This window comes from Strix aluco, chromosome 3 (assembly GCF_031877795.1).
Source record: "Strix aluco isolate bStrAlu1 chromosome 3, bStrAlu1.hap1, whole genome shotgun sequence".
Lineage (NCBI taxonomy): Eukaryota > Metazoa > Chordata > Aves > Strigiformes > Strigidae > Strix > Strix aluco.
This window is the reverse complement of record NC_133933.1, coordinates 4,589,937-4,617,039: the sequence shown is the minus strand read 5'-3', so window position 1 is coordinate 4,617,039 and position 27,103 is coordinate 4,589,937. Positions and strand designations below refer to the sequence as shown.

General features: G+C 38.4%; 1 protein-coding gene across 20 annotated transcripts in view; it reads right to left on the bottom strand.

Moving 5' to 3' along the window:
* Positions 1-27,103, bottom strand: part of PLCB4 (phospholipase C beta 4) — a 216,958-nt gene that overhangs the window by 93,833 nt on the left and 96,022 nt on the right. For 17 of the 20 annotated variants that reach the window (XR_012622345.1, XR_012622346.1, XM_074817201.1 and 14 more), the window contains one exon: positions 2,272-2,372. Coding sequence is in view for 18 of the 20 variants with exons in the window: in XM_074817201.1 (XP_074673302.1) it covers positions 2,272-2,355 (84 nt within the window). In the remaining 2 variants the exon portion in view is untranslated. Of the gene's footprint in view, positions 1-2,271; positions 2,373-5,448; positions 5,510-20,273; positions 20,348-23,034; positions 23,054-27,103 lie in introns of those variants that run through there. The other 3 variants (XM_074817211.1, XM_074817208.1, XM_074817207.1) reach the window with 3 other exon arrangements.

Here is a 27,103-nt window from a genome sequence, read left to right as displayed (position 1 = left end):
TTGATGATCCACCCCAGCCTCGACTCCATTCATCAAATTATTTTTTCTGCAATTTGTTGTCTTGTATGGCAAAAAAAGCACCTAGCATCAGACCACGTAGATGCAACATGACCAGAAAGATTCCTAATTATGTCTGATTTTTATTTCCCATATTCTGCTGAGAGAACCCTGTTCTAGATTCAGACTTTTCAGCAGTCCAACATGATAATGCTTGGCTCAAAAATATATTTCCATAATTTTGTAATCCTTCTGGTTAAGGGACTCATCTATCAGCAAAAGATGCACCAAGACACTGCTCCACATGACAATGACTCAGATTCTTCTAGACACTCAATGAAACTTGGGCACACAGAAGACCTCTCACGCTGAACTAGAGCTGTTCAGTCAACTCAGACCCTGTACTAGGATTCCTGAGCCCTGGTTCTGCACTGGACTGCTGTATCACCTTAGTTCACTTATCACTTCTCTTTTCCCCAGCATGACCTTTTCTGTTAGGGTGGGAAATTAAGCACAGAATTTCCATGAAAATTAGAAGCCCAGATCTGAAACATTTTTCTTGAAAATTGCAAAGCCTATAGTATAGGGATTGGATCTTGCTATGTTTGCATGGCATTTCTAAAACAAGGGTCTCTCTCTTGGGTAAGCTATCTAGTTACTACCACAACACAAATAAATAATAGCTTATGTATATCATAAATCTGATAATATCAGCCACACTATCAAGTGCTCACTGTTTGCAGGCTACAGTTCTTAACTTCTGAGGCACTGGGTTTTTTACAGCCCTTGATGATTCCTGTTTAAATTTGCATATAAAAATATACAGTTAGTTACCTAAAAAGCCTTTTCATGTTTCCAGAAGAGTCTCCTTCAAGAAAACAAACCAGGCTTCCAACTGTACCATGGTAAACCTTGAGTAAACTGTAGCAAAACTTGCAGCAAGCAATGAAGTAGAGAATATCACATGGATGGACAAACAACATTTTGCTCCACAGGTGGCAAGCAGGACCCCCTTTCTACAAGGTTTTGGAAGGCAGTAAATTCAGCTGCAAGGAGCAAGACTTCTGGTGCTACCATCTCACCCCACGTCTGCCCAGCATTAACTAGTCTTGCACAGGTCCCTGCAGGATATATTGACCTACAGCGCAAAGGCGTTACTCCCTATCACTACATCAAGGACCCAGGTGCCTCACCGAGTATTCCTGATCTCACATCAAAATTTGAGCACTTAATCTCTTTTCTGTATCTGCCCATTCTTTGTTTCTCATCTAAGGTGCAAGAGAACAACCACGGGCCATACACCCTCACTTGGATCCTCACAGGCTGAGTTTCTGGAGCAATATTTGCCAAAGAAAAATAAAGCTTTTATGAACCTCCTTTCTAAGGAATCCAATGTTCACTAGTATCTTCTCAGTTTATCTGTCCCTGAAACTGGAAATACACGGTAAAACAACTATCCCTATCTTGGCAGGCCTCATGATAAAAAATACCTTTTAGTTACATTTCAAAAGATAAGAGGAAAATACTAATATCCCTGAAGGCACTTACTGAGATACCTTCAACTTTTAGAGATTTCCTGTCCAAACAAGATTAAAAATAGTTGCTGATAAAATTATTCTCACAGGCATATCAATGCTGAGTATAAGGTAAACGTCTCAGTTCACTTTATTTCGTCTCTCTGTGTAAAATGTCCTGTTTTGCATTTCTTTAATAAATTTGGATTAAAGCACAACTGAAAGCAGGATCATAGTAATCATATTTCTGATATGTTCAGAGTACAGGTTGATCTTCTAAAGTAGATAAAACCACTCCAGATCTCAAATGATGCATTTGAATCAGCATATAAATGCTTTGTGTTCTCTTACTTTCCCTTGTGGGATGCAGGTCCTCAATTTCTATATTAAAAAAAGACATATCCTCCCCTCCATTTGATAGATGTACGAAAAATGAAAGGATTCCCTTTGTTCAGTCATGTGCTTTATGAATAATCTGCAAAGATGAGAGCTTTATGCACATTACAGATGGTTTGATCCAAATCTCCCCTTCACTTCCTCAGGGCTTATTTCAAATCAGAGGGATTAAATATATTTTAAAGTTATTTCTTTTAAAAGCAAAAATCTGTACAGCAATAAAGTGTGTTGATATTTCCTCCACCCACACATTTCTAGAGTTATGTGAAAGTTTATTTGTGTACAAAAAAGCAAAACATGAAATACTCTGTAACATGTACATATTTAGAAGAGAATAGCAAATGAAATGCAACTGGCCTCTTACCTCTTCATATCTATCAAACACAGCTCCATCTTGCATAAAAGAGGGAACTGGCTTCTGCCAGTTAAATTCATAAGGTTTTGCCATGATTATAGAAGAAAAACCTGAAATGGAATGAAAAAGCAGAGTTCAATTACTGTCTTTTAAAAGAAGCATTTCAAAGTCTAAAGCGGGAAAAAAAAAAGTGACTTTTAGCTTTTCCTTTCACACAGAAGTCTTAAAAAGTCACAGTGCATTTCCAAATCAAGAGTTTTCCTCATAAAAGAGTTTTTGTTTCATAACTTTAAAATGAACGATACTTGTAAAATGTGTGTCTGAACTTAATTATTTGAAAAAAAACACTTGCACTGTAACATTGTTTTAGCTTAAAGATCTGCTACATCACTTCTGGAGTATAATGAGGCTGGGATTAACGCAGCCCTAGGTGACACAGAATACCACAACCTGTGATACACGTGAGTGCTTCCTTTTGTACAGGAAAACGTCAGATCCTACATAAACAGATTTTTTTTTTTTTTAACATTCTAAATTGTGTACTACATTGGCAAAGCACATTTTTCCTTTGTGTTTTGTATTTCAAAATCCATTTATATTAAATCAAGTCCTGGGTATTTTCAGTAGTACTTTATACACAACTCAAGATATGGATAATATATAGGTCAAAATTCATAGGGAGTTTAGGGATATAGGGCATTAAATAAAAATAGCTAGTAGTATTGTGCATTTCTGCAAGTGTAGGAACATGAACAAAACTGTTAATTTAGAATATAATACAGAAGTCATAACATATGGACCTTACAGTAAAGACTACCAAATTATTCAGTATCCTTTCCAACACCTTGATGCCTTCTAGGTTACACTGCTTTAAACCAGAAAATCACCTAACTACCCACTCTGAAATAGTGAAGTTCATTTTAGCTGAAGTCCATTTTAGCATCTGCATTGTTCCTGCTTACTAATGTCATCTAGGACACGCAGTATCTTGGTTATTCCTTTATACACTGGACCAGAAAGTCTTGCCCGAGAGGGAACACACCTGGCAGTAGCAAGATAAGACTGGCTCACAGATGTCAGCAAGTCATTCTGTGAATCGGTATCTTGAGGATGAACACAGCACACGGTCACGACAGTCTGAGCTCAGACACTACTGCCTGTCTCGCAGGTGAACACCGCTTTGCCCTGTTCTTGTCTGCTTGTCCTCACCCCCCTCTGACAACTGACAACGTGCATCTACTACTGACTGTCTCTAGCAGCACGGTACAGGGCTAAGTGTAACCAGTACAGCTCTTACTCCGTTACAGTGCAGGTACCCAGCCCAAGCAAAGTTCGTCTAGGTGAGACAAATCAAAAGCATACATAAAATGCAAGGGAGAGCAGGACAGTGTGTAATCTATGCTATGCAAACCATCTTTGTAGTGTTCCTGTATGCCAAAACTGCAGAGCAGACTAAAATATGACCAGTTAGCTAACAATACTTCCACAATGTTCTTAGACAGAAAACTGTATTTTGACTAAACTTTAAACCCAGAATAGATGTAACTGTTTAAGAAAAAATTAAGAATGTTGCAGCATCCTCCTTCGCTCTTGTTTTCATTCGTATCAAAAATGTTATTACAAGAAAAAGAACAAGAAAAAAAGAACTCAGAGGATACTGTTAAAAGACTCTGTCCAACATCAGCTTTAAGAACAATTACTTTCGATAGTTTGCTACTGAAAAAAATATTCTTACTACTGAAAAAATGCAAAATACATTATGATGCTTCTCATCTCTATCTCCTGCCTTTTTTTGGTCATTGATACAGAAATATTAAAAATACGTATCATGTTTCCAAAGCCTTAGGAATAAGATAAACAAATTCCTTCTCCATAACTATGAAAAAAATACAATTTGTCCTTTTTATATATCACCGTTAAGTCTCCACTTTTGGTGAAAATGGGATGAAAACTCAAAATAACATATCTGTTCTCTCCAATTAAAAAAAAAAAAAAAAAAAGAGGCTAAACAATATTTAAGACTACTTATCTGTACTTTTTTTTTTCCCGATTAAGAGATGCTTTGAACAAAATAGAGGACAAGGAACTAGGGCCAAGAAGTGATCAGCTACATTCAGTATCTTAGCGAAAGCCCACTTTTCTTTTTGCCAGACCTGTGCTTTTTTCTGTAAAAGAGTAATAATACCTTCCTCATGAGGACCACGAGATATTTTGAGATCCTTTTAGGGAATGTGTCAAATTATTGAATTTTTATTGTTTTTCAAAAATACACTTATAATTTTAGGGTCTCTTCCAGTTTTGATCAGCACAGAGCTGCTTTTTGCTCATTCCACAGAGGAAGCTACATAATAAGACAGCCATCCCATTGCAGTAGCAGGATGGCATCTTGTTCTATACAGCTCTCAGACTTCAAACAGTAGCTCAGTATAATCACAACACCTTGAAAACTTAGTGCTTGTTCTTAGAGCAAAGCTACATTTAGAGAAAGTTTCAGAAAGCTGTTTTCTGACTTCACAGGTTTTATTAATGGCAAAGTTGAAACCAGAACCAACAACCCCCCCCACTATACAACAAATCCTTAAAGGGCTTGGAAAAATAGCTCTCAGATCTAAAGGAAACTTAAAACATACACACCTGAAGTGATAAACACTCCATTTTTATGGCATATTGACCATTCCCTTATCTGTTTAAATGACTGTTACTGTCAGAATGTTCCCAAGAAGAAAAGTTACTTCAAATTCATGCAGCAATACATGCTGCCAGCATGTGAAGTCCTTGTGGGAAAAGCAGATGCATTCTGTGCTAAACATAAGAAACGTGATGACACTTCTAAGACTGTGAAGAGTACTCTTCCACAGGCCCTAGCCTATATAAATGGCCTTTACCCTTTTTTACTGACACTGAATCCCAGACAGACCCAGATTTTAAAACCTATAAGCTCTGCAACTGCTCTGAACTCCTGTGTAAGACAGGTCATAACATTCCATCCAGCATTTGGCACTCTGAATCCTGGATGTAAAAGAGTGCTTGAACAGACACTTATCTTTCAGAAAGACTAATTACCTTAGCACTACAAACATGCACTTTGTTACCAATGTGAACTTTGAGTTCATCATCTAATCACAGAAATACAGCTCCGTAAAAATCCGTCCCTTACAGATATCTTCTCCTTGTCTGGGTACTCACACAGTATGATGAAGTTGTCTCGTTACTTCATTGCTGATAAATTAAATAGATCGAGCTCTTCAGGTTCTGCTGCAATGCACATTTTTCAAATCTGGGAGTCAGTAGGAGCCCTCTCCACTTTTCCAGCTGCCTTTCTGAAGTGAGGGGTCTGAACCAGGACACAGTAGCCCAGCCCAGCCCTCTGCCATACAAACGAGAATTACAGTCTTTCTTCTTATTTGCATAACCTTGCATTTAGCTGCAAGAAAACACGCTTGATTGCTCATAATTTATCAAGCAATCAAGTTGTCTCGGGGACTCAAGCTCATTGTTATTTACCATCTTTCCAATCTCTTCTCTAGCTCTGCTCTCTCGCAGGTCAATACAGTTTACAGATGAACTGAGACAGATGAAGTGTGAGGGAAAGATGGCTTGAGTACATGTAGCAAGGAGTCAGATGAATTGTAACAAACAAGATTTTTAAGCCATATGCTTTGGCAGCTGTGCAGAAGGTGAAGAAAATTCTCTCTGCCTTTAGAAAAAGCTCTTTTCAGTCCCTCACATTTCTTACACTCCTCTCAAAAACCCATTCTTCCATAACCCTGTTAAGTTTTTAAGATCACCACAATAAAATACAACATACTCCCCTGTCACTCTTTGGACCTCTGTTAATCTTCATCAATTTTTAAGCAGTGCAAAGAAAGTGAAAAATAAAAACAACCCCACCCACCACCAAACCCGAACAAACATGACATGCTAACATTCATATGGTTGCAAATATGTGCATGCATATACCCTCACTATGATGAGAAGCAAGAATTACTGTCTTTAAAGAAATTTAATAACAATGAAATGTGTGAAGATTCCACTGGGAGAGATAGAAGATTTAGGGACTAAATTTAAAGATGGTAAAATTTTAATTTTAAATATTTTAAACAGCCTTTAAAATTAAAATCAAAATCTTCTCACTGATTTAGGGTTCTTAAAGTACAAAACTGCCTCTGAAAACATTCCGTTCACAAAAGCAGAAAGAACACTCATATAAAATACACCTCGAGACTTAATCAATGACCACAAGGGAGAAGTAGGTGAAGTCTCTCAAGTGCAGTAGTTAAATGCCTTTTCAGTTATCTCCCTTTCATTCAACACCGATTTATGCCTGAAGAAATTATCTGAATCACATCAAAAAAGCACCTTTTGATTCACCTGGAGTACCCAAAGAGCAAAGACACAAAATTAACCATATCCAGAACAGCATTATTCCTCTTTTTTGTAAGCTTGGCTGTACTAAATTAAATCTGGGGTGTAGGGGGTGGAGGGACTATAAATCCTGGGTTTTTTTCATTCTTTGACCAAAAGAAGGACAAAGTGTGGCTGAACAGGAGGAGGAAGGGATTCTGTTAATACAAAGCAGACAAATGTTTGGGGAAAGAGGTGATATTCTAAACTAACCCACAGGGCTGGCTAGCGTGATGGATAGGATACTCCTTGGATCCCATAAACATCCTGTCAATGTTGAGACACTGTTGGAAAGGACAGCAGTATTCCTTAGAGCTGATCCCCCCCCAGCCTAAAACACAGTAACTCACAATTTCCGCAGTTTGCTTAGCCCTGAATATTAGAACAATACTTGTGAATTTTTTTTTAGTAATTATTATTTTTGTCTCTGGAATGAATCACTATTTGCTGTGTGAAAAGCGAGGAGGCTCCAAACTCGGTGTTTGCCATTTCACCACTTACCTCTTTGAATCACACCACCTAAACCTGCACCAGTTACTGTCTGTGTGGGTTTCAAGGGTGAAGTATAAACACCCACAGAACACTATGCTGAGTTTAGCAATCTTGCCCAGGCATACATATTTTTCTTACAAAAAAGCAATTTTTAAAAAAAACCCAAAAACTAATGTATTTCCCACTCTTTTCCCCCTTGAAGTACACATATCACCACCACTTCCCTTTGGTAAACAAGGTTCTTCAGAACAAAGACAACCAGATTTACATCAGCAGACCTCTATAACTTTTTGGGTTTTTTTATGGAGTTCATCCCATTCCAGAAAGTCTACCTGCAGCGTTATAGACCAGAGTGAGAAACTAGCTGTCCAAGGCTAAATAGGCAGCACAACACTGAAATTCTTACAGAAATGCCCCCTTCATTTTTTAACAAGGCTCTGAAGTACTTTCATATTCAAATACTAAAATTGTTCTCAAGAGATTTACAGGAAGAAAATTCACATCTTCATACATTTACTCCTCAGCGTCAAATTTATTTGGCTGTAAATGTACCTGCATTACCACATGCAAAATGCAGAGACGGTGGGTTTTAAACACAAAACTTCGGTTTCCACATGAGAACTCAAAATTCAGAATAGGTTTTAAGAAAATTTAGAAAATGAAAGCCACTACAGCGTGAGTCCTATGTAAAAAGAAATGGTGAGAGCCACACTACTGAATTTCTGCAGTATCCACACTACACTGTAAAGCAATTCCAAGATTTCACAGCTCCCCAGACTTCCACAGTCAAATTCTGTGGTTTTTGGTTTGTTGGTTTTGTTTTTTTTTTTTAAGGAAGCTTTTTCAGCAAGTTACTTTTAAATGCATTATTGCCACAGCTAATGCAAGCAACTTAAAACAGCTCTCCCAAAAACAAGGTCCAGAAGCAACCAAAGATATACAACAGAGCTCAGGCGCCTGAACGTGTATTGTCTGGTAATGGCCTCATTTCCATTTTGTTTCATTTTCCATTTCGTTTTAATTGCTGGAATGCATTGGCATGCAGGGGCAGCTAAGAGTTTAGACCAAAACAAGAAGTGGCCTGTTCTTAACTAACCTCTTCAGCATTTCACACAAGTCCCCTGACGCTGCACAATGCAGAGCTCTGTTTTAAGCTAAGAAAGGAGTGTATGTTGCTAACATCAGAAAACAACAATTGCTAATGCCATAGTGCTAAAAATGAGACAGTCCTGCCTTAACTTAAGGTCTGAACTGTGGTTCAGTCATCACCTCTGACGACAGCCATTATTTCTAACAAGTAGAATTCCCAGGGTTGACCATAGGACCCAATCATGACCTCCCTGCTTCCTTAGATGTTTTTCTTTTTGTCCTAAAACCTTCCTGATTTGTTAATATCTTCAGTTTTTCCCAGCCTTCCCATTCATTCTAAAACTCTCATTATCTGCCATAAGTGCTTACCACCCATCCTTTGGAGGGGGGTCATTCCCCTTTCTGAGACATGAATGGTATGTAAAGAGTCATAATGGTTATGTAAATAAACTTATTCTGGTATGTTTGCAACAGTATAAGACTATCTTCTGGCAATTAGAAATATATTCAAATCAAGCCATTAAGGAAAGCTCCTCAGTCACATGATTCACTCAGGTCTAATTCCTCACAAGCTTCTAAATTAATTGATTTAATGGGAGCCTGCCTATCAGAGACCGAGGCAAAAAATTAGGAGTGCGTATCAGCTTGGCTTACTCTGCGCAGACCAACAACTTAACCCTGCACATACACACAAACCTCATACAAAAATCCGAAACAAGTGTTTACAGTAGCATCAGGAATATTTCAGAAAAAAGGAAATTTCCAAATTCTCTAAGAGAACGGACTTCCACAGAAGCCACTGTAAACTCAAAGTTTATTAGTTCTCAAAAATAAGTGTGAAACAACAGATACTACATATTCAATAAATTCAATGCAAGAAATAGACCATTTATTTCTTATGAATTATGTAATTTTTTAGGTTGTAAAGAATAAAAAGCATTCATTATGGTCATAATGTTAAAAGACAACTTAATCAGGCTAATACTAACACAGAATCAGCAGAAAAATCCAACCTGATAAATGCTTATATGTAATGGAGTAACAACCAAATTCCCCCACAAACTGAAAACAAACCAACAACAGTAACAACAAAACCATCTAATTTTGTCACCTGCTCAAACGCTAATCCCACTGATCATGGTTGCCTCTTTCATCAATAGAGCTGAATCATCTGAACCTAAATTAAGGGCCTTTCTTTCACTTTAAGGAGCCTAAATTTGATGGCATGAACATCGATCCACTGAAAAACAGAAAGATGATTAACCCATCTCATCCTCAGAACAAATACTTGTAGTCCTGAGAAGGCAAATTATTTCTACGCTCAGCAGCAACACAGAGTCACTGGAGCAGATTTTCACTTCTGAACTGATCCAAATCGATCACTGAAATAATCTGGACTCATCACATCGCTTCTGAAAGGATTGAGATTGGTCTCTGTGAGCCAACGTTGTAAACTAATGCTATCAGTTTCACTTGCTGACGAAATGAGACTTTAGATAGGTGCCACTTGAAGTGCCTGGAAAAACAAAAGCAACTTAGCAATTTCAACAGCAAATTGTTAAAATAAAAAGGTAAGTTTTTACGCACAGTCCACGAGGCAACTCTTACAGCAATAACAGGAGCTTATCTATACACATACCTAGGAAAAGTATGATTTAAATAAGCCAAAATGCAGAGCTATCATAACTGGAAGTTAGTAAAAACTTAAGCATTAAAAAATAATGAACCATGCATACAAAACCATAATCTTTGCTGAGTAAGTTGTTCTTTCCTGCTAGTGATAGAAAACGTGGTGTTCACATTTTCTATTTTGTAACAGTAAAGGCAAAAGGAAAGGCATGGATCTTCCCAAGGGATGACTTCAGGAGGGGATGTGCTCATAATGCTGTCAACTGTACAGCAAATTTAGCACTCTGACTCATAAAAAGATACAATAAATGACAATTTATGTTCATTTACACATATTATTCAGTATACCTCTAACAGTAACTTTTTGCTTTTAACCTGTCAAATGAACTTCATAACATGAGCCTATGAAGAACCTTTCCCTAGAACTTTCTCTGTTTTGTCTCATTCCAGTAATAAATAAATATTAACCGTATATAAAATTGTCTAAAAATGTGGAAGATGTGACAGTTTTATCTTTAGTTAAGCAGAAGTGTTAGAGGCATTCAAGATTTATTTTTAGTATAATATCAAGCACCCCCAAGCCATCTCCTCCCCAGGTAGTAATAGAGAGCGAATTGGACTTTGACGAACGCAATGGTTTATGTAATAGTTGTCAAGATCTTTTCTGAATTGCTATAGCATGTGATGTATGTAAACAATGTATCTTGATTTAACCAGCAGTGACTTTTATTAAGTTTAATTACTTCACTCTGTGGCTTTCAACTGAAGACAGTGTTAAAACAAAGGTTACTTCATGGAATAATAAAAAAAAAAAAAAAAAAAATCACAAACATGTAGCACTTGCAAAACATCTCAAGTATTTTCTGAATTACTTAAGTCCAAATTCTCTCTTTACAGTCTTGTAAAATCTGACACCTTATATAATTATAGCAATGAGCCTAAAGGAAAGGGACTTGTCAGATTTATCAAAAAAACAGAGTCTTTAATATGCTCTTTGGGCAATTAATACCATACTTAATTTCTACTGTTGTTTAATCTGGAGCTGACAGATAACACATCTTTTAAACCAGTGAGCAGTGTTTCTCCCTTTTTAGGTACACCTGTATGAAGTATTTGTGTCAATTATTTTAATTAAAATCATGAGCAATTTTGACATTTAGAACTCCAGTTTCTTCTTTTTAGCCTCCCTCTACGGCTTAGTGCTCTAAAAGATCTCAAGCAGAAGTGATTCCTGTACTTTAATGTGATAGGAAGACACAAAATTTAATTGAAATTAAAATCCTAAGAAGAATTCAGGTGCGAGTATAGATAAACACCAAATAACCTTAAGTGAGCATCATTCCTGTTATGAATGCAAGAGTTCGGGGATCCTAGGACATAAAACAAAACTCTAAGACCAAATTATTAACTACAATTATCATAGAAAAGGCAACACAAACTTCCAAACCAGACTAATATCAGCAGACTTTCATTTTCAAGTGCAAGGAAAAGTTTTGGAAATAATACAAGCTAGTACCTCAAGCAAAAATAAAACAAATTACAAATATCAGCTGCTCCATGACCATGTCCTGAGGACACAGTTGTCTGTTCCCAAACAATGACACAGACTCAGACCTTGTATTAATAAAATGTAATGAAAGGTCAAGATCACATTTTTGTAATAGCTTCTAAATCTCTGTGTGTTTGAAATAATCCCTTCTATGGTCAGGTGCTTTAGTTCAAACCACACTTTATTAAAGTTTTGACGTGACTTAAATAGGAGTTTGTTCAAAATATACAGATATTATAAAAACTAATAAGCTGTGAGGAACACAGACGTTACTGTAAAATCTAAAATTAGGAAAGCAGACATTAGGACGTTATAATTTGCAGGGTTCAATTCCAACCGGTCTTCTAGATTTCTGAAAAAACAGGAGCAAGCCACGTTGCTGGCTTCAAATTTCAGAAAAAACCACGGTGATCTTTGGCAATTGTTCCAGTGGTCTAAAATGCATTAGTATCACAAAGCTGCATTCATTATTTGACAGTTGGGAGTGTGTTAAAAGTAGGCATTTGTTGAAAGTTTACATTAATTACAAATTCCTGGGTAGCCTGGATAAAGCCTACAAGCTACAGTCACCGTGAAAATACAGGGGGTTTTATACTTTCTAGGTGAGATTGTCATTGTGCAATTTAACCCATGGCACTCGTCAGAAAATTTCTGTATCTATCTTAAAAGTTGTAATGCTACACATTTTGTCTCAGCACCCATCTTACACCCTAGAGATAGTGGGTTTTGCATCCCCTTCTTTAAACAAGATAATAGGGAATTAAAAGCAAGAAACATAGACCTCACATCTGCATTTGGATCAGTACACTCCTTCCTTCTTTGCACATATCCTTTTTCTTGTTTTCATCATCCATTACTTCCCCTGTTACCCTGCTCACTGGCATGTTGGCCCATTCCCTGAATCAAGTCTCAGCCAAGGAGGTATGAGAATACAGGCACGGCATTATCAGCTGGTTGGAGTGGAAATTACCCATCGCCCTTCTGACCACCCAGCCCCAGCGGCTGCAGTAAATCCAAATCCTGAGTAGCAGAGATTTGTAGGTGCAGCCTTTTTACTTCCTCAGTCCTGTGACACAACTTGAGCTCAAGTAAAGGCAGCAGCAGGGCAGCTGCAACCCGCCCCAGCTGATTCCTGGCTGGAGCAGACTGCAGCTCCCTCAGAGGTTTAGTGTTAATGGTTGGTTGATTCAATTTTATTTTTCTGCCAAGATTTCAGGTTCAAGTCACAGAAAAGACCAAAGAAACAGAACATACTAATTGTCTCAAATGAAGGCTTTTTCTCTGATTCCTCCCAGTCAGTATCAGGAAAAGAAACACACGTGATGCTTATGGTGTGCACTTCAACATCACTGTGTAAAAAGCAGATCTATGAAGTGGGATGGCATTCAACGGATGGGGAAAAACTAAACATAAACTGTCTGGCCTAAACACTGTTGTACAGGCTCAACTTGCCTATTTTCCTCACTCCCAAACGTTCTACCTGTTGTATGCAGAAACACCACTCATCACCAATTGTTCAGGAAAAACACAGCCCCTTTGGGCTAGCTGGAAGTCAAGAGATCTGGGTGACAGTTGGGGTTTAGCCAGACTGCTCTGGAGTCCTGGATGGACATTTTGCCATTTCCTATTTCCTTCCCCCTCCGTCCCATCTGCACACCTTCCCCCCAAAGAATGAGACTAGCAAAACGTGTCTCAATTACACACTTAGTGATGCTAATTATTTATGTACATAATAGAGTTTAAAAACAGTGACAACAAGATATCCCAGAGATAAAAGCTATGTTATACACCCCTAATGACCAATAACATCCAGTATTAACTCATTAATAAACAACTGGACATTTTGCTGAAGAGGAGATTGCCACAGTTCTAAACACAAAGTATCACAACTAGGCAAGGCTAAAAATAAAATGCTGCCTATAATTTGTAAATCTAGAAGCCCTTCTTCCAGCAGGACAGCTGTCCAAATACGGACAGCCATGTTTGAGATATACCAGGTTATCAGCTATTTATAGCTTTAATTTCCTACAGATTCAAGAGGAAAGGCAACGGGTTCTGAACTTTAAATTACTACTACTATTATTATTATTGTTACTTCATTATCATAGGTAGGTGGCAGAGTAAGCATTTCTTGTAAATTTGCCTGATTTCTTTTTAAATGGCTATTGTGCCACTGCCCAGAAGCTCTAAAAGCAACGGAGACAGAATAAGGAAGATTGTGCAAGTAATGGGACCAAGGATAAAAATAAATGTCACCAATCCTTTAGCTGATAAATTCATTAACCATGAACAGAAGATGGCGATGCATAAAACATGGCATCACAGTCTCTTTCACTAACCCCCCGCCTCAGAGAAACTATGCAATCAGCATATACGTTTTTACTAATCAAATATTAAAAAAACTCTGTTGACATCGTGCTATGTTTCCCATCACATCAGTCATTATCAAATTGACAGTTGTTGTCTCTTCGGGGTAAAAGGAGACCGTGTGAGACATCTGAGATAAGTTTATCTGATAAAACCGTTCATCTGATAAAACAGTTCAGAGTGCCAATATACTCATGATTGAGGCATTCAGATGTTTACATTACTTGAGACCAATGTCCCTAAAATATCTTTCTGAATATTAATGTATCGCTTGTTTAAAAAATGGGGCAAAACCAGGCATGTCATCTATTAAAGAGAGGGGTGGGAGAGTGTTCCAAGCCAGCAGCCTCTCCAAATCTTCCTGCTGGATGCATTTTGGCTTGTTCAACTATTCAGAATATATATGAAAATTTCTGGAGGAAAGGCATCTCAATTTTTGCATTGCTCCAAATGGATGATTTGACACAGTATTCCAAAAGGGATAAAAATAAAAGTGTTGGTATGTAACCTATTTGTCCAGTATGGAGACAAAAAGGAGAGCCAGTCTGCCAGTCAGGAGCGCTGGTATGGCATGCTGGCGTACACAGCCCATTTTGAACACTTATTTGACATCTCATAATAAACAGCAGGCTTTACAGCATGCTGAGAGGTTCAATTTGTTCAGATTTTTCTGGACCAACTGGAGACACCAGAGTCAGGGGACTTACTTTCTCTAAATTCCTAACATTTAAGATGCAATTCAATGTTGAACAGCAGGAAACAAAAGGGGGAGCTGATACCTCTCCAAGACTCCTCATCACCTTTATTGTCATCTATGACTGGGACCTCCACTTCTACTGAGGAGGAAAGGGACACACGTAGCGTGAGCAGAGAATACAGATACCTTTGCCCTCATGCTGAGACAGGTACATATCAGAACACGCTCATGAGGCAGGAAGATAAGCAGCGCTTTCTCTTCCTGAAAAGGTGAGAGTATGCTCACCATGCTGGAATATGAAAACATTCTTGATTCTGGACAACCATTAGGGGAGAAAGAAATGAAACAGATGTGTGGGGAAGAACATGAGAATTGAAAAGAGAAAGAGGGAACTAAAAACAGAAAAAATGCAGAAAGCAAAGATGGATGTCTGACACTGATGTGGGCTTTGACAGAATGACAAAGTGCCCAAACAGGCCAATACAGCTAAAATGAAGAGGGAAGGTGGCAGCATTTCCACAATTCTAGTCAAGAACAGTAGGTAATTTGGAATAAGTGAAATGAAAATGGTTTGCGATAGCACAAGCAAGGCTATTTTTAGAGATTATTCAAAGTATGAAGCTGGGTTTCTGCAATAAGGCTGGAAAGGAAGGAACAGCGTGGAATATACACTAAGAAACACCAACAAAACAAAACACTGGTGTCTATGCGTGGGGGGGTAAAGAAGAAAGAAGTGACAAGAACAGTGCCAACATTCCAGGCAATAGCAGATGGGGTTATTTATTGTGACAGCTCAGGAGTGGGGATGGCAGGGCTCCCAGAGACAAGGAGTTCAGCATTCCCTTGTGCTGCAGACAAACCATGGGACACATGAGCAAAATGCCTGGGAAGGTAAAAGAACTGATTCTAGATTAAATGGTGGAAGTTTAAAGTGTTTGGAAGGCATCAGATGCAATGGAAATCAACAGATGCAACTTGTTACACCGTAAAAATTGATAAAGGGACCCTAGCAGAGACAGAAAATGTTTTGCCATTTGCCCTGGCTGCAGGCACTGAAGTGTTCTGTGGTGCTTAACTAATGCTGTCACTACCCAGTCTGACCTCCTACAACGTAGTAACAAGTGACACACACACTCATCAAGTACAGTGCCCATCAAAACCAAGAGCAGCATCACACACAAAGCACAGCAGACCCCATAGAAAGTGAGGGTAACATTTTTAGATGTCTAAAACCAGCTTTGCTTCATATATCACCATTAAGCATTTCCAGCATAATAATTACCATTGCAAAGAATAAAAACTGGGGCCCAGCAGGCTTTTCCCATAAGAAAACTGGTCAGCTAGTTCAGTCTGCTTTTCTTCCTGTCACATACCTATTAAATGCTCCAGACTGTTTAATGTGATAAAAATGTCTAGACTGTTTTTTGACTGAAAGCTTGAAGAAGAGAGTTCTTTGCCCTTGGCTAGCAAACCCCTTTGCTCCTTTCTTGTCAAGCACAAAAGTGTGCATGCTGTACTCCTGCAGACCACACTTTCTGCATAAATACAATAAATGCATTTGTGGTATCTTTATAAATCTTCTCAGATTCCAGAGATGAGCCCAGGGAAATGTGAAGATGATACACGCAGTATATACACACAATACTGTATAGCGTTGCTTTGCAAGGAAAAATCTGGAGCTTATAATCAAAGTGCAGATGTTGTTGAGGAAAAGAAGAAGACAGAGCACCTCTCACAGTCTGAACAGCAGAGAAATAACTGAAGAAGCTCTGATAAGATTGATAAAGAGCAAGATTCTTTGCTGAAGCAGGCAGTAAAGGTAGAGTTTAGGCAAGAAATCTCAATGGGCACATTAGAAAAAATGTTACCACATGTGAATCAGCACATTCAATGCTTTGTGGTCCCTAGTTGCCCTCAGTCTTTAGCAGATGTTTATTTCTGTATAACAAAACTTCTAGCATAATCACTCTAAATTTAGATGCAAGTACACAATTTATACTAAAAATATCTCTGGCAGTGAAATTACCCAGCTCAACTGGTACACACCCTTCAGTCCTTTATCTTTTTAGGCTCTGTAAATCTGCATCTGTGGAGTGGGTCATGGTCAAGGAACAGGTGCATCTGACTTGTCAGCATTTGCAACTTGCATGTTGGAAACTAAGCTGCATACCATGGAAAAAGCTTGAGAAGAAACACTATCCCTGGACGCCCCTCATCATAGCTGACTCCCATAGGAAATGCAACTTGCCAAAAGAATGAACGGACAATGTGATGTGACAGAAACATCACTTTGGCACAGTCACAACTGGACTATCAAATTATGCAAAGTCCCACTTCCCATCTTCCTGTACCCTATTTGTTCCCAGAGCAGTCTTAACATCTTGAGGATAATTTTTTTTTTTTGTTTAAAATGCTCTTCATGCTCATCCAAGACCCTAACTAATTCTTGTTCTCTGTGACCGGACCATAAAGCACAGTACCAGTGAGAGGAGTTGAAGAAGAGACAGCTGACCACTCCACAGAAAAACAACTCAGGGCTTCGGAGTATCTATGGGAAGATTGTTTCAAGGGAAGAAAATGGCAGCTTTTCCACATTAAAAAAAACTGTGAGCAGAAAGATCTGTACAGTAAAGGTACTGGCCCATCACTGAGCACTTCTGGCTTCCATTTTCCTTAAGATAGTATTTTTCCTGACCAAGTCACGATGTTCCCCTCTGTTAAAAGCAAGAATGTTTTTTTTTCAGCATCATCAGAGAAGGCGATTTTATTGTTTTTGAAGCACTTGGATACTATACAACTGCACTATACAATGGGGAACAGACCAAGCGAGGTGCCAATGTCTAAAGTGAGTCTTCTGTGAAATAACTATGCATACAAGTCGAAAGCTTGGATCAGGAAGGTGGCACGTTGAGGATTTTTTGTTTGCTTGTTTTCTTAAAATAAGTATTAATACAGGTTTTAGATCTTTCCTTTTGTCAGCACACTCTCCTGCAATCTTTGTTTCTGTACAGTTCCCATCCTTGTCAGAGGGTGCTTTGCATAATCATGGCACTGCTGAATTAAATACCTTCTTTGCTCCATATATGCACAGCTCCTTTGGGCATCTGAGTGAAATGGCACACGTAGGGAAAAGGGAATAGGTCCAGCTGGTGTTTCTCTGGAAAGGCCCATGCCATCTTGAGTGACACTGAGACTGGTCTGCAAGTTTTTTTTATGCTGAGCAGCTGGCAGAAGCCTCCTGAAAGCAGGCACCCAGGCTGTGCTTACTGAGATACCAGGTTGTTGGCAAGGTTTTTTTGGATGGGAGACAAAAGCAGCACAGGGAATAGAGAGGCTACTGCTTCTCCTGAAACAGAAGTGGCTGGCACAGAAGCAGAAAAACCAGATTTTATATAGTTACAGCTTTCCCTTTCAAAGTTGCATTTCTACTGTTTTCTCCAAAATCTTGAGTAGCATGGGCTAGTTAAGGGTTAATCGGTAATATTGCTCACTGCAGTATGCAAACTAACACTCAAAGATTTGTGTGTAAGAAAGCATGAACTAACTGTGGTCACCTCAGAGCATCCTTGATTAACCACATTAAGGGCACAGATACCTATTAACTTTGTAAACAGGCAGAGCAGTGGACACCACTGTCCCCAAGTTAATTGTTACCAGTGTGTGCTGGTAACTACTTAGAGGTAACCAGAATAACCTAGCAGCATAAACCCCAGGAAAATGCAACACACAGCTGCTTGGTCAGAGTGCCAGCAAAGAACAAGCCCTTTTGCAGCGATCGGGGATGGTAAAAGGAGCCAATCCAGCGCGCTCTCAGTGAAAAGTGCAGTCCTAACCCCATGCTTCGGCTTTGTTTTGGATGCTCCCATCCCCGCTAGCCTGAGTGATCCCACTTAGCCAGTTCATCTCTGTATGGTGGTGGAAAGCTATTCACTTGTTATTTTCTGCGAGCTTTGTGCACTGTATCCCGGTCAAACGGGAGTCAAGTCATGGCCAGAACCAGCATAAAGGAAAGACTGGCAGTGTGTGGCTGTGAGAAGCTGGAGCATCAACTTTTTTGGTGGCAGCAAACTATGATACTGGGCCAGCCAAGCTGGTCTCACGCACACTACTGGGAAAGACCATTGTGATTTTGAAAACTGGTTGACTTGGTGTATGCTTTCTTTCAGGATTAATTCTCTGCCATCCGTTTTGTCAGGACTGTTGATCTGATCTACCAATTCTCAAACAAGTTTGCTATTTCTGTAAATTTTACAACAGACTTCAAACAGCACACACCTGTTTACAAAGGCATTTAAGAACTTGCTTACTGTAATGCGAAAAAGCAAACCCACAGCCCAACGCCACTGTAGCTGGTAAGTTGAAACATATTTTCAACACCTACTTTTAAAATTTTTTTTAAATGAATCCCGTGTGGACATAAGGAAACAGATAGCAGAACTATTAAGTAGAACAAAGACAGACAAAATTTATTCTTAGTTTGTCTTTGAAGCTATGGTTAAAGAAGAACCTGATTTTAAAGTTCAAGATGGCAATACTTGAAAATCAGGCTGAATATAAGATCATGCAGGTGTTGGATGTGATAAGCAGAGAAACTGCACTTTCCGTCAGAAATTCAAATTCACATACAAGATAGGAAGGAATAAGTTACTCAGTCAAACCCATCACTGTGGCAGAACTATCAGATCTAGGAAACAAAGGCCGCTCTTTTCAAGCTTCTATAACAGACAGTACTGTGTTACAATTAAAGAAATCAGACTTCCCTTTGCTTTCAGACTGGGTCCTGATAGGCACAAGGTAATGTAATTTCTATCCAAACTTGTCTTTGTTAGGAAGCGTGGCTTTGTTTTGGAGCAGAAGTATGAAACCAGGATATAAACTAGGTTGATATACCAGGATGAAAACTGCCACAAGATCCAAAGCTAAAAAGGCACAACTATAAATAAGCTCTCCAGCCATGCTACCTGAACCCCAACGACTGCAGTCTCTGACACGTGCCACAAACTGAACTTAAGGAACACGAAGTCTAATCAGCAATACTACACTGCAGAGCGAAGCCACCCACTCTGTAATCATACCTGTGGCTGAAATTAAGACATGCCCACAAAGACCTGAGTTAGAGATGTCATGCTATAAGAGCAATTTACTCAATGTAGTTTACAAAAATATTCTTGAAAAACATGTGGTACATCTCTGAAATGTCAATGTCAAACAAGAAAAAAAATTATTAAAAAAAAAAAAATCAAGATTTTTTTTTTTTTCCTTTTTTTCACGCGTGGGTATTAAAAGACATCTCTTTTGTCCTGCATCAAGAGTACAGGGGATTCCTGAAGAATGTCATGCCTCAATCCACTATTTTGTTCACACACAAAAATCTTCTGACATGAATTAAGTGATCTTTCCATTTGGAACTAGGTGGTCCCTCAGTGGTAACACTGGTCAAAGATCAGGTACGCCTGATACAGAAGCTGCTAACAGAGAAAAAGCAGCTCAGACTACAATAGCACATGAATTCAAGTCTTCAGTGGCACATTTACGCTGTGCAGTGTAACGTGTAGATGTTACTAGTTACTAGTCAGCTGGCTAGTTACTAGTCAGCTCTGAGCTGGCAGTGTTTTGTCAGAATTTCTGGGGTGCTAGAAGCACCCCGCTGTGCAAATTAGTTTAGTCTGCTGCTCAGCCACCCAGAGCTCCACGTTACTACAGTTAGGTTGTTTCCAGCTCATTTAGTGCTTGCCCAGGGATCTTGGGGATTTCTATCCATTATGGTATGTAGGGCAAACATACCTTCTGGTGCAACAGTAGTGTGAATGGTGCTTTGCAGTACATTTACAGTCACTCAAAACAGGCTGGCAGAAGGCCTTAAAAAAAAAAAAAAATAAAAATCACAAAGCAATCCTTGAAGCAATCAGAGATGATTTTAGACTGCAGTAATATTCTCAAAGACACTTCAGTATCACTTGTTCAGAATAACAGCCTGCAGTTACTGAACCCTCCATAAATTACTCTGTACTAGGAGTATTGCTGTAATATTCATTTCCACAACGTATAAATAGTACCTGCTCCTATGTAACATATCAAGAGGGTGAAAGCAGGTCTCTAACAGATTTTTGTCTTCCAACCTCCAGGCAGGTGCACTACAATGTAAGATTACCTCAGCAAAGCACGCGTGAAATCCAAACCCCAGGTCTGTACTCTAGCCTTTAAAATTGAAAGTTTACTTCAATAAAACCATTGTTTAAGGATTAAGCTGAAACTGAAACTCAGAAAACTGAAACAAATTCAACTGTGAAAAAGTATGCATTTTTCTCCACTGACTCTGACCTGTGTTCAGCTTACATACCACTTCTTAGGAAGGATCCAAGAGAACCCCGTAAGGCATCTGCAAGAAATGCTTCAGTGGGAGCAACCTGCTCGCTAGATTCAAGGGACCCTGAATCTCAAGAGCACCCTGAATGGCATATCAAACCTATTTTTTTCTTATTCTTTAGAAGACATAAGCAAACAATTATAAATGGTAACAGTCAACATACAGAGATGAAATAAAACTGCTCAGTCAACTTCAGGGAAGAGGCCAGTGCCTCTGTTATCAACAATGGGACAGAGAAGTGGGATGGTGGGACAACTGGGAGGTGCAAAGGATGCAAGTCCTGATCGTTCTGTTGGCAGAGGATCAGCCAGTATCACCCTGTGAGAGACACTCAGTTTCACCACAATTTTCACAACATTTTCTGCTTCTCCCAAAGCTCTTGACAGCAAGAATCTCTGCAGCCATCTTCCACATGGTTACAAATAAAACTCAGAAATCCAACTCGATTGTCTCTGAAATATCATTAAGATCAGAGAGAAATAAACGAATGCAAACACACACACACAAATATTAGTTATGCCTTTATCCCAAAGGAGTAACTAATACTTCTTGAGCAGTTAGTTTGCATGGTTTCATACAGCTCTGGCTGCATGAAGAGGTTGAAGCTCTAGCAGTAACAGATGTTTCTCATCAGTATTACGCACTCTGAGACACCTTGCATGTCCTAAAGTGATACAAGCCATCTGAAGCATTAATAGAATTATATTTTATTCATCTTCTGATGGAGGAGGAGGAAAAAAAAGTTGCTTGCCAAACATTTCAGATGGGTGCAGAATGAATCTCACAGAAGACAGCTTATAGGTTAAAAGATTAAAAACAGAAAAAAGAATATAGACCTAGTCAGAAGGACAGAGGGATGCTGGATCCAGAATCACTAACCTGGCAAATCTCCCAGTAAAGATTACCATCATAATTTGGTTTGGCTGTGAAAATTTTGCTCAGCTCTTAATAATATACCATTTATAAAGGTCTTTGCACACTTTCAATATAAATACAGTCAATAAATATTTTTTTAAAATAGTGTTCTGATGCTGAACCAAAGTATGACAAGAAACCGTAGTTGTAAAAGGTCACAGAGACTGAAGACCCAGTGGACATATATCTTGATGAAGAACCAGATGATCTGGTCTAACTTTTAATTTTCCTCCCAGGGCAGTCCCACCTGCTTAATGAAATGGAATTTATGCCTTACTAAATTACATTGCCTGTTTTTGTAGGATGAATATAATAGAATGTTACCTCAAAACATACAGAACCTAGAGATTCAATTTCTGCTGAACCTATTCATGGGGACTATTTTCTTGTGCATAGCCAATAATAAAGAATAAGCAACAGGTTATTAATATCAATATTAACCAGCTATAATAAGCAGAAAACCAGAACAGTGAGCAGTATTGCTGGAATGAACTGGAAGTGACGGTACTTAAGGAAGGTTTCTGCGCATTGTGGTCATCAGGACAAACCTGATTAAAGATAATTAATAACATGAGTACAGTCTTGGATACATTACACATTCACTCCATTTTAACATCAGAGAATCTTGTTTCTTTGTATCTTACCAAAGAAAAACGTTTCGGGATTAGAGAACGTAGTTTAGTTAACAGGCACTAATAAATACTACATTATTTTTTTAAAAGATTAGCATGGTGATCTTACTTAACATCTTCATTTCACCTTATTTTTTTCTTTCTGGTGATAAATTCTTGTTGTATACATCTGATGTGTACTCTTCATATACATAGTGTCATATTTAATACCACCTCTCAGAAAGAAGGCAGAAAAATTAAAACTAACTTGTTTCATTTCCTACTCTTGTGTAACATAACATTCTTCTGCTTCCCAGCAATACATGGTGACAAAATTTGTGCTTGAGTCTTATGTTATTTATTGAAAACCACTGAAATAGATTTCTGATGGGCAGAAAAAGTCAATAAATGGTAAAGCCAAAAACCAAAGAATAAATTTAAAATATTAGACAATGCTAGTGAATTCAAACACATATTCTCCACCCAAATCCTATAATAAATAGTACAATTTTACCTTTTTCACAGACTGCTAATCTTATTTTTTTAAGATATGCTGACATATACTTAATAGCTTCTCAAAGTTAAAATTTATGGATACAGCAAGAGGAATCAATGATCTTAAATTTTAAAAAGCACCATTTGATTTTTTTACCTTAATTTCCATCATATTGTACATATATTCAACTCTTACTTCGAAAAAAACAGAAGAAGATGAAGAGGTAGAAGGGAAAAATTCCTCTTTAAATCTCTTCAGGATTTAAAAATAGAATTCTAGTACAGTAGTAAACTTGACTATATACAGCATTGCTCATCAGATGGTCGGAAAGCTCCCCAGAAAAGCACACCCCTCTCACATTCAAGAAGGCGGCTGTGAATGACAGCAAACAGAGATATATAAGAGAATAGTTTTATTTATCATCTTCCAGACGCACAATGCTATTAATTTTATATACCAGAGGGTCTGTTTTCACCAGAACACCTAATCTGACATTGCACAAGTACTGCATTTGTGCTTTCAGTTAAGCACCTATACGTACCCAAATAGCCAGTTGGGAGAAGTCTGCTCATATAGATGTATACAGCTACTTGATCAACAGGTTTGAAGATCACGGACTACACTTCCAGGGGAGCACAGGGATATAATAGTAATAATAAAAAGTTTAATGAAATGGCCAGAACCACCTCTGAGACTCAGCTAACTCACACCCTTCTGCAAACTCCAGTGAGTCATTACTTGTGCTACTACACGTTTAAGTATGCTTGTAAATCTGGTCCAAGTAACGAATGAAGTCAAAACCACATCAAAGCACAGCTAGGCCCCTGAAAGTTTGGTTCCCCTGCTAGGGACATTGCCATTTTCTTCCTGGGCTCAGAATTCTACCTGGATCTCCCAGTCCACTCCTCTGAACATCACAAATGCTTACTAATAGTTTTCTTATGATTTTTGACTTGTTCAGATGGTCAACTTTCTGAATGCCACACACTGCCACAGTACCTACCAAAGTCTTCTAGGACAGCCTGGAAGCTCTTTCCAAATATAAAGCATACATTTTTGGTTCCTGTCATCATAGGATTTATCCTAATCTATTTTGAGAATTATCCCCACAGAAATATCTAACAGATTTCCATTATCATACAAGTTAAAGATTAAATAAGCACCCTGCTTCTGCTTCATTTTGGTACTCTTCAATCATAGCTAGCAAAATCGTCATTTCTAATAGTTGAGCCAAAGTAAAATTCATAATGTCATCGTGTTGGATCTGCAGTATTTTCATGTTAATTTGCAGGTTTCTCATTCATTCTTATTCCATACTTCAAATATGTTTGGATCCAAAACCATTTTCCCAAGATACATTCCAAATATTCACAGTCTAAATGCCCAGAGGAATCTGTAATTTATAGTGAGACTTAAACTTTTGCTTAGCTCTGTAATTCCCTCTATATTAAATCATTTTTATTAGATACTCTTACTGTGAGTGCTTTACCAGAACGGTCATTGCTTGAAAATACGGCTTCAGTCATATTAAAGGTAGCAAGTTCTCTAGTCCTATTTGCAGTGATCCCTTAACATAGCAGGAACAATACAAATAGATTGGGCAGACTTAAAAGGACAGATAAAAATCAATATGAAGATGCCATCAAGTAAAATACCATATCAAAGTGAGCGTCAGCTGCAAAAGATGTGACTAGCGGTGAACTGCAATTATGAAGAATAAACACTAGCTTCATTTTAATCTGATTTTTTTTCAGCATAAACTCTTGCTGTCCTCTACATACTTGGAAAAAATAACAAGTACAGCTTCTGCTAGATAAGATCTTAGCTTTTGGGTAGCTTTAGTTCAAATTATTTCTCTCTATAAAATGAGTAAGCTTTTCTAAATTCAACATTTAGTAACTAAAAGGTCCAAAGTGATCAGGAAGATAAATCTTCTGATGTGCTGCCAACCATGTTTGAAATGGTCTGTGTCTTAACAGCAGATTATAAGATTGTATATATAAACAAGCATACATATATATTAAAATATATATATATATATATAAAACTTGCATTATTCAATGCACAGAGACTGTTTTAAGATACCTCATTATTTTGCTAGTTAACCATATTACAATTTTTGTGCAAAATTTAATTGTTCCTAAAGGATTTAGAAGATTGCAAGTCTTGGGCAAAGGAACACAGCTGTTAGTTTTAGTAAAGGATTGGCACACTAAATCACAGTAAGTCAGTAAATACCTGATTTCAGGCAGTTTTGCAGATCTCTGAATGTCAATGTATAATAACTACACCATTTTTTGTTAAATTAAATAATGACATTAGCTTCATAAAAGATGTTTTTCAAAGGTGTGTGCATCTTTTCAGATAGAAAGCCACCACATTCTCACTACTTGATTGATGGAAAGGCACATCTTTTGAATGTGTCTTTAGAAGGAAGTTTTCACCAGAATTCCACTTCCTTCCAAACAACCCCCAAACAAACCCAAACCAGCAACAATAAAAAGCATGAAGTGCTTGTACTGGAGGACACTCAGAAAAGTCATCTACTCCATTATCCAGCCCCTGGAAGGGCCAAACCCATTCCATTCTGAAGGGTGTGCAGGCAACCTATTCAAGTGCTTCACCATCCTTTACCCTGGAGAAGTTTTTCCTAGTTTAAATAATCCTCACTTCAAAGACTTCCACATTTCTTACCCTAGACACCACAGTACATGAATTTTTCCTTTCTCTTTGCAGAAACCTCTCAAGTATTTAAAGCCCGTGGTTAACCAAAGATCAATTTTCCAACTATCAGTTTCAGAGACTGTAATCTGCCTAAAAGTTATTCAACTGATAAAATGACCTAATGTTAAGGATGACTAATGAGAGAGAAAGCTGACAACATGCTCAGTCCACACAGCGTTTAGGACAGGCAGCTTCATCTGCCTTATACCCTGGTTTTCACTTTACGGAAAAACTGACGTCACAACTTACAAAGACAACAATAATAATAACAATAATTAAAAAAATCAGATGGAAACTTGGAAGCGTCCTGGAGAAAGCAGAGAAACACAGCAGACAATGCCTCATAATGCTCTTAAGTACTCAGGGTAGGATACTGGAGTGAATTCATATCTGTGCTTTTGCTGTAGAGTGCTGGCATCTTCCCAGAGCTTAGCATCCAAAAATGAATGATCCTTTGGAGCTCCAGACATAGGCCAGACCTTTGCTGGGAGACAGGCAGGCAATCAGCAAGTAGCATGCTGGAAATACACATCCATACTGCTCACGGAAGCACAGGTATTTTTACCTGCCTGATTAAATTCATCAAGTCTGCCTATAAGAGCTCCAGATGGCTGATGGAAGAGAAAAACATTCCCATGGGAGATTTGTTCATGCATCTGCAGGAAAGACCTGCAGATCCCACTGGCTCCGTCCCAAAGTACAATAGATATCTGGACAAGTCTGGCAACCTGCAACCTACTTCACAGCACGGAGGGAGGTACCAAAACCGGACATGGTCTGTATGAGCTTGCAAAGATACGCCAGATGTCTGCTGCACAACGTAACAAACAGGATGTCTCCGGGTGATAAGTGAGAACATCAATTTTGGTGCAGAGTAACCAATCATCACTTGCTCTCCCATGCACTACGTTTGCAACAAGTGGCAGCAACGGACATTAGTAAAGTAAGTGTAAAGCCGATATCCAACAGATCGGTGCAGTTTTGCATCTAATAGCCACTGAGGGAACAAACAGTTATGAGGCAAGGGTTAAGGAAGGGAAACCTTAAAAAAGAAAAAAGGACAAAACAAGGTGGTACAATACTTACAAGATAATATCTAATGGCTAATAACTACCTCGCTTTTAGAATGGCTGGCATTTTTTGTTTTCAATTACACACATTTTTGAATAACAAATTTGAAACAAACTCTTGAGGCGATGAAGTTTCTCGGTTTCCATCTAAAAGCCATTTCTGAATAGAGGCATTGCCGGGCAGTGCTGCCCTCCACACGAGTCACGCTGTAGATGGGTAAGAGACTGAAGAGAGACAATGAACACATAGCTGCTTAAAGAATGTTTACTGCTACTCAACAGGTATTGTCCCTTCGCAATCTCAGAGCACTGCACAAGCATTGTCAATGTCAAAAGACAAAAAGTAGCATTGGACACAGATAAGCTGCTATCAGTTCTTCTAATTGATGACTGGATGCAATCAAAAATCCAACTGGCAATTTGAATATGAA